Below are 15,648 nucleotides of genomic sequence, written 5' to 3' on the forward strand. Positions count from 1 at the left end.
CCAGGATGCAGTAACATTCTTTGTGCTGGAATGATACTATACCGGTGTGACAAACACAGTAGTCAGCTTTTACTTGCGTGATGCTGTTTTTTTCAAAGTGTAGGAGTCAGAGTGTGTGGCTTACTCTTTTCAGTAGACTCTCTTGTTTTTACAGTGTTTAGCCATTGTTCGCTCTGAGTGACTTCTCTACATCTATTTGATATGTTCATTTTTTTCACTGTTCCATAATGAGTATTGGAATTTCATGGATGACTTTCACCTGTTCTTATTCAGAGCTTTTCCCCTAGATTGTGGCATTCCCTCTAACCTTAGTTCCACCGTACATAAAAGTCAGAAGAAATGGTTTTCCTTTGTAGATGGTTCATATGTAGAGGTGATGGGTAGTTTTGTTGTTAAAGCACAGGACTGGGAGTCAGGACTTGCTCTGACAAACTATAAGTTCTTGGGGAAATCACTTAACCTCTTTGTGCCTCAGTTTTCTCAGCTGTAAAATGGATATAATACCTCCCTACCCCATTAAGATGTTGTGATGCTGAACTTGCTGTTTGTAAGGAGTTTTGAGATCCTCTGATGGAACATACTAGCTCTAGAACTGCAAAATATTGTTTATATCAGGTGTTCCTATACGTTCTTCAGGTTTTTATTAAAGTGACTCTTTATTGAGAACATAGAGCCCGATACTGTGGAGTTACTGAACTCTCTTGGAAGTCATCAGGCATTGAGAGCACACAGCATTATTCCCATATATGGCATATAAGTGTATATTTCCATACATTTAGAACTGCCTCTGACAGGATGGGTAACCTCAGCAAAAGCAAAGTGATCAGAAAAGATGGTGTACCATGAATCGATGATCTTAGAGGATGATGGGTGGGTGGGTGTCAGAGGGTGAGTGGGTCATCTGGTTTTAGCAGTGCACCTATATTTCATAGGCTCTTCTACTGCAAAGTCACCTTTTAAGAGCTGCTTGTCATACCCATTGGTTATTTAACTGTCCTTTGAATTGGTTTTGAAATTCTGATTGCCCTTTGATATTGTCCTCATTTGTTCTAATTGCCTATGAACTTAATACAACTATCTTGGGTTTAAATTTATGTCAAATGGATGGGTCAGGAAAGAGCCAAAGACATTTTAAGAATTAGAGAAGCTTCTTGAAAATTGATGAGTCATGTTGCAGATGCTTACTGTGCCCTTGGCAAGAAGCATAGCAAGCTCTCTCACGTTGCAGGAATTTGCCTCGTGGGGCTTTATGTTCATATCATTAAATGGAAACCCAGCAAAATTTCACTAACAGCTCTCTGATTATCCCAAGCTCTTTAACTAACTGTACTTTTCTGTATATTGCTTAGCCAAATGTAAAGCATCCCCTCTGAATTTGGCCCCTTGTCTCTGAGCAGGATTTTCACTGGTTTAAAATTCTGCTTGCCTTACAATGTTAGTCTTCAACTGTATATTTTAAAAACAAGTATATGTGATGGAAATAATGGCTTTTAATAATGTGTAACCGCTGGTTTTCTTTTGACGTGTGAACATATAGAAACATAAGAGGGTATTTTTGTGTGTATGGGTATGGATTTGTAAACTATCCTGATTGTAAGACTGTTCAGTTTTACTGGAGTTTGTATGCATTTTACTTTTGCAAATTTTAAAATTGTTTTTTATTTTAGGGCAAACTCTACTTTTTTATGCAATATTCTAATGTGATGTATTTTTATTTTTTTTAAATAGTTTTTAAACCACTGTACACTTGTAAACATAACATAGCTGCCACTTAATTTCTTTTAAAACCAGAATCTTACTGTGGAGGTGTGTTATTTGCCGTACGGCTTGTTTGACATTAAAATGGTTACTCATGTTTGTTGCCAGTATTTTTCAGTAACTTGGAAAATGTAAATAAATATTAATTTCAGGCGTCATATCAACATTGAAACATTCTCAAAGACATTGCTTTGAAAACAATTTTAGTTTGATTAAACTAAGACCTTATGTGGGACTCTGATGGGTGCTGTACTCACCGCAGGGGGCACCCCCGGCACAGCCAATGCTCTGCACTGTGTCTCTCTCCCTCCCTCCGCCTGCAGCCCCAGTCTAACTCCAGGATCCGGAGCATCTTCTTCATAACTCAGCCCTCTGGCCAGGTCACCGTGTGGTTTCTCCTTCTTGGGGGAAGATGTGTATCAAAGTCCCTGCTTACCAGCATTCTCAGGCAGTTCTCCATTCACTGACCCAGGTGCTGCTTTTCCCTGAGCCTTTCCCTCACCATCTGGCTCTTCCCACTCCTCTGGGTTTGCCAGCCTCTCAACTCCCTTCTCCCAGGGAAGGACTGCCGACTACCTCCCTGCAGCATCCTCTGCTTCTACAGTTGAGCCTTCTTCTAATTAGCTTCCTCCAGTTTGTTTCCCCCATTTGCAACCTAACTGGCTGGATTGATCCTACTTGGCCTAATTCAGTCCCCTCAGGGCTAGTGTGGGGAGTATGCTCCATCACAGGGACTGATCTCAAAGCAATAGAAAGACATCTGTTAACTTCAGTGGGCTTTCGATCAAGCACTACGTGGATAGCAAACACTATACTTGAAGTAGTGTATTATATTATATTGGTATTGTATTACAGTAATATCCACAGGCCCCACTAAGAACCAAGGCCCTATGGTGATAGGCACTGTTGAGATAGTGCTCTGTGGACTAAGATAAATCCTGTTCATTGCTTGGAAGACTGTTTTCAGAGTAACAGCCGTGTTAGTCTGTATTCGCAAAAAGAAAAGGAGTACTTGTGGCACCTTAGAGACTAACCAATTTATTTGAGCATGAGCTTTCGTGAGCTACAGCTCACTTCATCGGATGCGTTCCGTGGAAAATGTAGAAGATCTTTTTATATACAAAAAGATATACATATATAAAAAGATCTTCTACACTTTCCACAGTATGCATCCGATGAAGTGAGCTGTAGCTCACGAAAGCTCATGCTCAAATAAATTAATTAGTCTCTAAGGTGCCACAAGTACTCCTTTTCTTTTTGGAAGACTGTATAACCTAAAACAAAGATGCTGTTTTAGTTCAGAAGAAGAGGGAGATTGGTGAGAATTATTGATGAGGAGAAAAAAGAAAGACGAATTTGAAGAAGATAAGTGTGTGTGTGTTTGGCAGATGACAGTGAGAGTGTTGTAGACATTGGGTTATAGGCAATCCATTTCCTTGTGGATGCTTGATAACAGTATAGGCCTCTTGGTTAATAAAACTATGGAATTACACATTGATAGAGCTGCTCATCAGTTAGTATTGTGTTGATTTTTTTTTTCAGTATAAGGTCATGTGTCAATAGAATTGTTTTTTTACTTAATACAGTTTTGCTCACCCAAAAAATCTCAGTAGCAATACCTGAGAGGAAGACTGGTCTTGTGGCTGAGACATTGGCTTAGGACTCAGGAGGTATGAGTTCAGTTCCTGGTTCTGCCATGGACTCCCTGTGTGACTTGGAGGGGTCATTTAATCTCAGCTCCCCAGCTATAAAATGGGGATGATGACACCTCCTTTCTCCCACCCTTTGTTTTGTCTGTTTAGGTTGTATGTTTTTGGGAGTGGGCAAAGGCTGTTTCTTATTATGTGTATGCATAGGACCCAGAATCTCCTTACAGACATAACACTGGATGCTTCCCTCTTGGGACGGGGAACACATTTTTCCTCACACAGCCCAAGGCAAATGGCCACAACACAAGCCACTTGCCCATCAATCTGCAGGAGCTAAGGACAGTCAGAAATGCTTGCTTCCACTTTCTTCCCCAATTAATCAAGATCATGACAGACAACATAGCTTGCATGGATTATATCAATCATCCAGGAGGACCATGTTCCTTCTCGCTCTACACCAAAGTGGTAAAGCTCTGGAATGGGTGGATAGCCAAGCAGATAGTGTGTCATGGTGTTTTGTATACTTGGGAGGTAAGAAACCAAAATGACTATCTCAGCAGACATTTCTCCCTAAATCACAAATGGGAACTGACCTCGCAAGTCCTCAACAAAATGTTCATAGCCTACGGGTTTCCAAAGGTTGCCCTTTTTGCCACTGCAGCCAACATAAGGTGCAGAAAATTCTGTTCCAAAGAAGGACTCGATCCCCAATCCCTAGTAGACACCTTTCTCATTACATGGACAAAGGATCTTTTTAAGTGTATCCATCAACTCCATTGCTTATAAAGGTTCTCAACAAGATCAAGCAGGACCAAGTCAGGGTCATTTTGATTGTACCAACTTGGCCAAGAAAAGTTTGGTTTCCTTTACCTCATCAGATTCACCTCTGATCCTCTGTGGCGGCTCCCAATCCGTTCTCAACTGTTGCCTCAGAATGCGTGTTGAACACTTCACCCCAATCTGAACATTCTATAACTCCAAGAATTGCTCTTCAGTGGTTGTCTGGACTAGAGGCATCTTGTTCATTGGGACAACAACATGTGATGTTAAATAGCAGGAAGGAATCTACAATATTTGCTTATCTCCAGAAGCGGAGAAGATATCTTTGGTGTAACCACCATCATCTTTCACCTGTACAGTCATCTTTTTCACAATCAGCAATCTGTTGGAATTGAAAACATGAGGATGGCGTTTTTGGTGGCCATCACTTCTGCTCAGAGGGTTCTGAGGGGCTCGAATAGCAGGTCCTCAATTTAATGTGTTCTCCAAGGAGAAGGTATGACCCCAACCAAATTTTTTACCTGAAATTTCTTCTGAATTTCATATTTACCAGACTTTTCACCCTCCAGTTTTCTTTCCTTAAGCTGCATCAGTCTACACAGGAAGCTACTGTCTTCCATATACTAAGTCCAAGTAAAAGGCCAACGTCCTCTTAACACTGACTCAGACCATTCAAGAAATCCCTTACATCTGTTGTTTCTATTGCAGATAGGTCTAGGGGAATCCTCTATTTCCACACAGAGACTCTTTAAATCAGGAGTGGGCAAACATTTTGGCCTGAGGGCCATATCTAGGTATGGAAATTGCATGGCGGGCCATGAATGCTCACTAAATTGGGGGTTGGGGTGCAGGCTCCGGGGTGGGGCTGGGGATGCAGGAAGGTGCTCCAGGTTGGGACTGAGGGGTTTGGAGGGTGAGAGGGGGTCAGGGCTGGGGCATGGTGCAGGCTCCAGGCGGCGCTTACCTCAGGCAGCTCCCAGAAGCAGCGGCATGTCCCTCTTCTGGCTCCTACGTGGAGGCACTGCCTGGCAGTTCTGCACACTGCCTCATCTGCAGGCACCACCCCTGCAGCTCCCATTGGTTGCTATTCCCAGCCAATGAGAGCTGTGGGGGTGGTCCTTGGGGCAGGGGCAGCATTCAGAGCCCCTGGCTGCCCCTACACATAGGAGCCAGAGGGAGGACATGCCGCTGCTTCCAGGAGCTGCATGAGTGGGGCAAGCCCTAGATCCTGCCCCTTGGCGGGAGCTCGAGGGCCAGATTAAAACGTCTAGAGAGCTGGAAGTGGCCCTCTGGCCGTAGTTTGCCCACCCCTGCTCTAAATGGACCTCTGGATGTGTTACTTGTTATGATTTGGCAGATGCTCAACCTCCCCTATAAACGACTGCCCATTCTATATTATGGTCTACAGCTGCAGCCATATTCAAAGACATTTCAGTTGCTGAGATCTGCACAGCTGCGACATGGACTTCAGTGCATACTTTTCTCAGCCATTGTGCTTTGGTTCATGCTGCTAGACTGGATGTTGCTGTAGGCAATGCAGGTCTCTCTTCCATGCTGGATTTTGTTCCGAACTTCCTGCCTCCTTAAGAGGGTTGCTCTGTGCTATTTTCAATACCTTCAAAGGCTCAGGCTTCCCCGTGACATCAGCAGACTTCTCTCTTTTAGATGATGATCTGCTCCCAAATCCATAGCAAAACATATCTGAACACATTGCAACCATGAACTTTTGCTAAAACGTGGCCCTGAATGTCCAAAGGGGAAACACAAAAGTATGCATTATGTTATGATTTCTTCAGAAAGCTGCCAAGAACAGTAAGGTCTCCACTGCCAAAGAGGGATAATTGAATGAAGTCATTCTTGGATAATAACTACTATAAGTGCAACAGTGTGTATTAACCCTTAAGGAACCAAATTAAATGTTCCACACTTTGTCTATGAAAATCATGCTAAAGCACGAAACTACGCAGCAGCTGTCACACTGCTTTGGTGGGAATTTGTCGCTTACCTTGATGGTACATGTTGGTGGCAGCCATACTACTCCAGGAACTATTGCTGCTCTGGAGCCCCTTGCTGGAATGGATGGGCCTGAGCTGTATCATCTTCCTGCTGTATCTGCATAGTTCCTTCAGCTGGAAGAGCTATTCCAATAAACTCAGAGCTGTGGAGGGTGCAGAAAGTCAGCCTGAGGGCTCTATTTTGTATTGCATTCCTTTTGTCATAACTGTGAGTGAAGCAGCAGCCCAGCTGCACCAAGGACAGACTTACCCCTAAAATGGGTCCAGTCCCCTCCCAAAATGCTTAATTCTAGCTAATACACTGGCCTCCTGCAAATCAGAGATTACTAATGGACATGGAGGCGGGTATCTGATTAGCACCTTCAAACTGTAGAAATCTGTTGTGACGTTTAAAAACAGTTTTGCGGCACTTTGTGACAGCAGGATAAGTGGTGGTTACATTTTCAGAGCTGAATAGTTGGAGGAGAAAGTCAATGGTGTACTTGAAAAGCTATTCCAGTGAGAAAGGGGCTCATCCCAGCAGGATCCAGATCACTAGGCCAGAAACATCTACTGAAATCATTTTCCAAAGACCAAAAGCTTTGTGCCCAGCAAGTGTGTATGTATAAAGCAGAAAGAGACTAACAGTCAATATATCAATCATACACTGTGTCTGTAAACTTGGTTCAAAAATATTCTCAAACTGCAATGTGTAAAGGACCTGTAATTGCTCCAAAGTGTATCTTGGTCGGACAGGTGAGGCATCAGCATATTTTTGTTTTCAGTATAACCCTACTATGTAAGAATGGACAGGCCAGAAGAGAAAATAAAGCACCAGGACTCAGATATTGTGCTGTTAGGTATGGGAGAAAAACAGTGGGTGGATTAGATAGTTATGGCTATTCCTTTAACGGGGACACAAAGAACATTGCACTCCAGCGCTATTCCACTGGCTGCTGTATTTGTTCAACAAGCGATTTGTCATTGCTAATGGATGTGCAGGTCCAATAGCTATTTGTTGATGTTGCCCCCTCAACCATCTCCAGTTAGGCTAGTAATGTCCCAGACAGTAGGTCCTCAATTCTGCAAGGGGCTGAGCACTTTGGCCCTGCTCCAGCAAAGGACTTAATCAAAGCTGGCCTACTCAAGGTGCTTAAAGTTAAGCATGTGTTTAAGTGCTTTGCTGGAATAGGGCCAGAACACTCAGCATATTGCAGGCTCAAGCCCTCACAGCTCTGTGCCAGCTCAGACTCACTTAGCTTGCCTGTGTTTGTAAGCCAATATTCAGATTTATGCATGAGGTATTTTTACTAATTTTTTTTTTTTAACTAATGCATATAGTTGTGAAGTGCAGTGAAGGTGAGTGAGAAGAACCTGCACTGTGGAACAAAGTGAGCCTGTTACTTTAATGACTCAAATTAGTAGCTAGAAAAACACTATGCTATGCATAGATTTTTAGTTTCTGACTTGAGAATTCACTACACAGAAGGGTCTTGATTCAAAACAAAACCATTTAGAAAGCGCTTATGCAAATTCAAGTGTAGGAATAACAGAAAAAAAATCTGATTCCCACCAAGTTTATTTTTACTGATAATGTACCTCTCAATTACTTTTTGATGCTCTGCGTTTGAAAAGAAATTCTTGTACATACACTTGAGCATCTGAAAACACCCAAAAGATAGCTTATGATTTACTAGGGATAAGGTATTCCGTACACAGGTGTAGCATGTTTCAGGTTGTTAGCAATCCAATCTATTTTTTATGACAGTATGGTGTAATTTTCAGTATAAAACTACAATAAAGTCTTCAGCTGTCTTGAAAGATAAACTAAAATGTTTCTGTCACTTTCTACAGTTTTTATTTTGATTAATAAATGGCATTAGAGCACTAACATTCTCCAGTAAGGCTATGATCATCCTTCAATCAAAAATGTGCCCATTTTTATAATTTTTCACTGTGATATGTAACAGTTGCAAAGGAGCTGGAATATAATCTCAGTCCAAGGGGGAACTGTGCAGCTGAAAGGCTCAGCACGTTGATTATATCTTTGCCTCATTGGAACAAGCTAATATACTTGATTCAATTTAAAAAAAAAACAAAACCAAACCTGTGTCCTTGGGACACTAGTTATGCGGTTCCCTGGACAAAGCAGAGGTGCTACAGTAGCCAGGAAGCAGAGAGTAGGGTCATGCCGCAAAAATCACACCTGGATTTGTATTTCAAACCCACCGGCATTCAGAGTCATTCGATTCAAAGCTTTAGTTTGGCCCATTTGACTCCTTATTCTGAAATAAGATTTGTGAGTCAGATGCACCTGAAGTGTGGGAGAGCCGCAGGAGTGGTTTTGGTGTTTAATTTTATTCTGGAATGCTGAACAAAATGAGGTTTGTTTAGGTGGAGTGTTGCATTGTGTAGCTTAATTTAATTTTATACCTAGTAACCTTTTGTAGTCATCCAGGCTAAAATTGTGATAAATACAATTCTGTGTCATGGTTCAGGCAATAAGGGGATTGTGGTCAGCAAGGAATTAGATATTTACACATATTCCAAGTTATAAACCTGGCCCAATTGGTCAGTTGCACTCTGGGATGTGCTTTGCCAGGAGGTTACCTGTCAAATCTTCAGAGGCATCATGTTACTTCTTTTTGAGGGGAAATGACTCACAAGCGCTCCAGATGGTTCTGTTTTATTTCTGAATTACTCTTTACATTGTACAATATATAAAAATACAGAGTACCCCAAAAAATTCACAGTGTCTAAAGGCAGTGATTATAGTCTAGGTCACCTTTATTTACTAATAGTACCATCATGTTCAATTGCATAGGAAGGGTGATGTGCCTTCACACTAAGAGTCCACTAATACTTGCCAAATTTTCCTTTTTTGGGGTAAATATACTGTTTTCTACAAACAATTTCTTGTGTATCAAAGATCCAGTATTGCCTCTGTCACTCCCTCCTCACCCCTGCTTAAGTCCTAGCTAACGTACTTACCCTCTGTGACAAAGGTTGTTTCTGATTAATTCACTCATCTGTTCAAAATACACACATATATGCAGATATTATAGATGAATTGCATGTAGATGGAACCCACAAGATCATGCAGCTGTGTGGCTTTTTTCCCCAATGTTTTGCCATATTTCTACTAAAAGCCCTTTTGCTTCAGTTATTAGACACACCGACCTCCCCCTCATGCTGTGGCCTGTATATTACACAGCGACCCCATCCCACTGAGGTTTCAGTGTAACACAGGAGTAGTGATATTGCTATGCAGCATCATTTTTATTTCAGAACTATTTATACTAGAAATTCCAGCAAGCTCAGTTCTGTCTTTATAGCATGTAACCATTCACGCTGTCAGGCCCAATGTGTTTGGAAAAAATAAATACCGGATAGGGCTGGGATGAGGAATCAAGTTCTAGAAGCAAACTCAGCACTGATGAGAATAGGTCTTCTGCAGCTGGGAACCATAACTACAGCTAAAACTTCAAGAAAGGCTCTACCTTACAATGTTCTAGCCCTGAGAATTAAGACACTGGATTCTCCATGAGGGCTTGCTTTTGTTAGTTTCCTTGTGCAGCTTTGAAGGCTTCAGTACTATGGACAGCATTTAACTTGGTCAATGCTTATCTGACCCAAACCTGACCTCAGAATTGTTTGAGGTTTGCTCTTAATGGAGGGATTTTCCTATACAAGGCTGTTCCCATTTGAGAATTCACTAAACTAGCAAAACAACCCCTTCAGGTAGGGCCAAATCCTGCAAAAACACTGCTCATATGGGCATAGTCCTTACTCTACACCCACTGAAATCAATGTTCCCATCACTCCAGTGGGTGCTGGAGCATGCTTGATATTCAGGGAGTCCCACTGATGTCCCTGGCCAAGGGCTAATCTAGAAGGCAAGCTGGGGATTACAAAGGTGCCCAAAGGCATTAGCTACTTATTTTTCTAACGCTCTGTCAGACCCACTTGAAAATCGCAACCTAGGAGGTGGCAGGATCTAGGTCTTAAGTTGTATGACAACAGTCCGTGTGGAAATAGTTATTAAATTCTTATGCTGCCACTCAACTACTTGGAAAACAATTGCAAAGTTCTTCAACATACAAGTGAAAATTTCTTCCAGATCCAGTTTGACATTTTTAACTTTCCATTTGTTTCTCTAACCTGCTACTTTGTTTGCACAATTAGTCTCTACTTGTAGTTAAATTCAAGAGTGATACACACAGCTGCCTCAGGCTGATTAGTCATCCATTGAGTGGTTACAAAAATTGTTTACTTAGTTATTCTTAGCTAGAATGTTTTGTGGAGAATGGGCATTTGTAACTACAACAAATAAATTTTATTTTCAATTTAAAAAAAAATATATTTAGTTATAAAATGTATTTTGCTAAATCTAATGAAAAGAACATAGGGTTTCTTAATCCTTATTTTCAGTCTTTCCCTATGGAATTTGAACTCTAGCACTGCCTTTCTAAGTCTAAATTTTCTCTGTAGGCATTTGAATGGATGGAGACAGAGTGTGTATATATATTATAAATATATACCCTAGCTATCCACTGATAGCTATGCACACTATTAAATTTGTTACATAAACTTTAAATTTACATTTTATATGTATACAAAATCAGAAATTTGGTACAGAGAATACACTGATCTGTGTGGAGAGCAATTTCATCTTCACGTGGGCTTATTTTATCTTTTCACATCTGGCATTTAATGGACTCCATTCCCACTCTTCTCTTTGATTTCAATATAACTTCGATTTCATTTTCTCAAAATAAGGCATTAAGAACAGCAGTCATTACACCATACACATTCTTTTCTGGTATTTGTACATTTCACATGTTTAAGAAAAGTGAGTGGCTCATATTTACAAACATTCACAAGTGCATCTTTAGAACAGCACCCTTTCTCCAGGTATTTTACTTTTGGGGGTCTTGTCTGTTGGAGGCAGTTGCAAGTTCTAAAGGGGTAGCATGTTTATAATTGGCATCTCAATCCAGTGAAGTGCAACAGCAGTTTTACAATGGGGCATGGTTCACTCCATATATGCAACCTTTAGAGCAAGGGAGTAGTGTATCACTTCATATGGAGGTGGAAAAAGAACGACCTTGTTAAACCCTACCCCCACACATTTGGGTGCAACACACTTACTGCTTTCAACATGTTGTACAGCTGAATCCTATGCCAAAATATTTGCAGTGAACTAAGGTTGCAAGGTCAACCCAATTTCTTGCTAAATAACTGATCAGCATTTTATTTTTCTCTAAAAGTTAAAAAAAAAGAAAGAAAAAAGCCAAAGCTGCTGTTAGAAACCTTTGGTGCTACAGCAATGCTATTTCCAGCCCACTGTGCATACTTTTAGATGACCTTAAGAATGGGAAACTTAAGCAGTTTAACATCGGGCTGCAGAAGCAATTCAATCGCCTATGGACATTACAGATCTGATGATCTGCTGCCAATTTACCTGCTAGAACCAAACAGAAACACGAGAATATCATTGTATATTGTGTCATTAACCTGGGCTGCACTGGAGAGCTCAGAAGGAATACGACCCTCACATGACATTAACATTGGTCTTAAAGAACTGCACTCTCATACAAACATTAATTGAGTAATAAGAGTTCAGAGTTTCTCCTCCCCCTGCTTCTACTTTCTGCTCAAATGGAAGCCACAGATTCTCGCTGTGATTGCCAATTTCATGAAGCCATTCAGATGGCTAATAAGAATGACTCTGAAATGTCTTGATGAAAATATAACCTACCCCATTGCCCACATACACTATAAAATATGCACCTTTTGAGCACAATGGAAGCAGTGATCTTGCTCACTGATTTGAAAAACTAAATAATTTCAGCTGTTACATAGCTTTTTTTGGGGGGGGCAAATAGAAATGTTTGAGCTACAAAAAAAAAAGAAACAAAATTAAAATAACTGGAAGGTTTAACTCACTTGCTCGCAACTCTAAGAATTGCAGCTGTAATCCTGCCAAATAATAACAGTATAACTCTCCAACAAAGGGAACCACCTGAAATGGAAGCTTAGAAATGACTTTAGTTTGTAATGTCTACAGTGATCTTGGGCACCAATAGTTTCCTTAGAACTGCTGACATGAGAAATGTGCAACAGTTTTCAACCGGGGGGGCTCTGCACCAGTCCTGTAACTTTAGCATGGGATTTTCCATAGCCCTAAGGGAATCAATGGGGCTTTTGTGACCAGTGCCTGCCTCTTTTGATCTAGCTGAATAAGTGGAAGAAACTAGTACAACCAAACTCTTAGGGCCAGAATCTGCTTTCGGTCATACCACTGTATAAATCCAGAGTAATTTTATTTAAATGGGGTTTCTCCCAATTTACACTGGTGTAACTGGAAGGAGAACCTGGATCAGCCTGCTAAACTGGTACAGTTGCCAGAAAAGGTTGGGAGTCATTGAGCTAATCTAAGACCCTCAATGATGAAATTTCATAATAAATCTCCTTACAGCTATCGATCACTAGCATACGTTAGGGTTCAACTAGTTTAGAAACAGAAGGTTAATTTGTTCTCCTGCTTTTGGTCCCACACTGTAAGACCAGGTTACAGAGGCCACCTCTGCTCTGCCTCACTCTTAGGAGAGCTGTACATTTTGAGTCATGAGCAGCAAAGCCTCTTCTCAGCTCCAATTTACCACCTCTACGGATGGGTATGTGTGCAATGACCAGCTACATCTCAGCCCCACTTTCCAAACAAGTGTCCGTGAAGTGACAGCAATGAGAAACTCGCTGAGTGCTGGCTTACAGTGAAATCTGTTGTATGTAACCAACAGAACCCAAACTGCTTCAAACACATCCCAATCAATGACTGAAAACAGGCATGGCAATTGCTACAGTAAGATGCATACAAAAAATTCAAATTCTGGAACTACTTGGAGCTCCTGGGTGTTTAGGTTTGTGCTCATCTCATGCTCAGTATAGTGGCATTCTAAAAGTCATAGCATCAGGAGTTCATTATAAATAGTTAGAAACATTCAATAGTAACAGTGTCAAACTTGCTCACGTTGCTAACACATTTGATGGAACTGTCCATTTAGCACTGCCAATACTATTTGGCCAAAACAAAACCTAATGTCAGACATACATCTGGTTGTACACACCATGGCTTCTGCAACAGTCTAATACAGTTCTGCTGGACACAGGCACACACATACACAAAATTACATTTCAAGGCTGGATATAATGTTTAATAACACTACAGTCCCAATTTAGTAACTGTAGCAAGATTTGTTTGTTTGTTTGTTTCTAGCTGAGAAATCTAAAGGAATATTGGCAAACAATGCACATTATTCAGCTGTATAATTATTTGATGGAGCACTGACTGGAAGACACTGAAGAATGTGCAGCAGACTTTCTGCATCATGGTATGCTATGAATACATTCCTTAGAAAAATACCGTGCCAAAAATTCAGAATTTCTTACTCTTCGAAAAATAAGTGAACTAAAAAAAAAAATAAAATAAAATAAGAATTAGCCCCAAGCCTAGTGATTTCACAAGAGGAGGGCCGGGGCCATCAGTCATCGTTCCTTGTAGATATGAACAGAATCAAAGTTGGAGGAGAAAAAAGTAAATGTTATTTCAAAGAAAGCTCACAGCTCATGTACGGCACTCCTCACATTTTTTCCAGTGCTATGCACATCTTTGTTCTGCAGCCACAGTCCACATCTCATTCGTTCAACATTTACTTCACTTAACATCTCATTGCCTGCATCATTTTCTTTTAATAAGACTGGAAATATTCTGAAATGCTTCTTTGGGTAGAGCACTTTGTGTGTTTTCTTTCCCCAGTTGAACTGGATGTTACCAAAGAAGACTGTGGAGGCTATTTCTTGCAATGTGAAAGGAATCTTCTGGTGATGCTGGAGACACCACTATAAACCTAAAACTTTGTTCTAGTTCCTAGCGTGATGAAATCCCAGGCAGCTCGTCTTGTGAACGAAGTGTCATTCAATGTACCGCCATTGTCGAGTCACTGTACAATCATCCATTGCTCTAAGGAGCTATCTGTAAGGTTTCTTAGAACACACTGGTGTAGCATGGTGGAAACCTAACACAGCATGCAATCAGCTCCTCGGCAATTCAGGCCTCAGACAGAAATACTGATCATCCGGCCATGAATATTTGCAGCAGTAAGTGTCATTTCCAGCCAAATATCCACAAAAGTTTATGCAGAATGGTCCATGGTCCATAAGCATTCTGTCCACTTAAGGAGGAGATGTGCTGTTTAAAAGTAATACAGTTAACACCCCCCCTCCCCAAAAAGGCCCTACTTGTACAATATTTACATCTAGAGACCGGGCCAATATTTGGTCCATAAACTCAGTTTAAAAAACAATTCATATAGGAAGTGATCCAGTCCTTGGACAGTCTGTCCATCATCAGCTGTTGGTAAAGGTCCTTCCAGGGGAGGCCTCAGGCCTGTAGTCATATTTATTCAGTGTACTGGGATAATAGGTTGTAGTGTACACGTTGGTTTGCTGCAAGGGGTAGAAGTTGGTCCTTTCATCAGGTATTAAGTTGTTCTTGTTAAGCGTCTGTAAAAAGTAAAAAGAAATTACATAGACATATATAAATGCTTTGGAAATGCTCTTTCCTATCTTCAGATCTTTCTCTCTCAGATTCCTTCTCCAGCATGGTCTCCATTCTGGGCCACTGGCACCTTCCCTCCATCTGGGAGGATAAAATGGATGTGTACCATACATGGCTCTCTCTTTCTGTGGAGTCAGTCAGTGGGTGGACCCACAGTTCTTGCCATTTCTGCATTGGTGGATCTGTGCTCAGCCATTACTAGAGCCAGAATCCAGAGTCTTCTGCAGAGACCCAGATTCTCCTAGTAGATGGTATGATGTCTGATCATCATTGTCACACAACCATGCTGGGCCTAAACATGACTGAGTGGTGAACTGTACACTCAATCTATTCTCTTCCAAAGTGTTCATTGTACAGCCACCAACTCCCTCTCATAGCAGTTACCAAAATGGCACTTCTTTTCTCTTTGGAAGAGCAGGTGCACATTTACCTGATCTCCATCTCCATTGGTAGATATCCAGGTTTGGACCCCCCGATATTAAGTGTGTCACTTCTGTCAGCTACAGCATAAGTAACAAGTCATGGTCACTTTTTGAAAAACTAAAATGACTCAAGAAATTCTACAACCAAGTAACAAGTGTTGTCAATAGCAGCAGAAAAATGAGAAATTCAAAACGTATCTTTTACCACTAGAATTTAGAAATGAGACAGGGGCTTTTCCTCCCCCTTCTTTGCCTTATCATGGAATCACTTATATTCATGCCACGAGAAATTGTTTCTCCCCCCCCCTTGTAAAATCCATTGACATGCCAGATGTTTCCAGCTCAAAGGGATGAAGTCCCGTTTTGGAGGATGAGACACCTCTCAGAAAATTTATCGTTTTCCTTGCTGTCAATGTCATTTCAAT

General features: G+C 41.1%; 1 protein-coding gene across 8 annotated transcripts in view; it reads right to left on the reverse strand.

Moving 5' to 3' along the window:
• Positions 1-8,859: 8,859 nt before the first annotated feature.
• SEMA5B (semaphorin 5B) overlaps positions 8,860-15,648 on the reverse strand; it is a 362,976-nt gene continuing 356,187 nt past the window's right edge. For 7 of the 8 annotated variants that reach the window (XM_084642529.1, XM_084642523.1, XM_084642528.1 and 4 more), the window contains one exon: positions 8,860-14,746. In XM_084642529.1, the coding sequence (XP_084498655.1) occupies positions 14,591-14,746 (156 nt within the window). In that variant the 3' untranslated portion in view covers positions 8,860-14,590. Of the gene's footprint in view, positions 14,747-15,231; positions 15,302-15,648 lie in introns of all 8 variants that reach the window. The other variant, XM_084642530.1, reaches the window with a different exon arrangement.

This window comes from Lepidochelys olivacea, assembly GCF_965140295.1.
Source record: "Lepidochelys olivacea isolate rLepOli2 genome assembly, chromosome: 11".
NCBI classification, from domain to species: domain Eukaryota; kingdom Metazoa; phylum Chordata; order Testudines; family Cheloniidae; genus Lepidochelys; species Lepidochelys olivacea.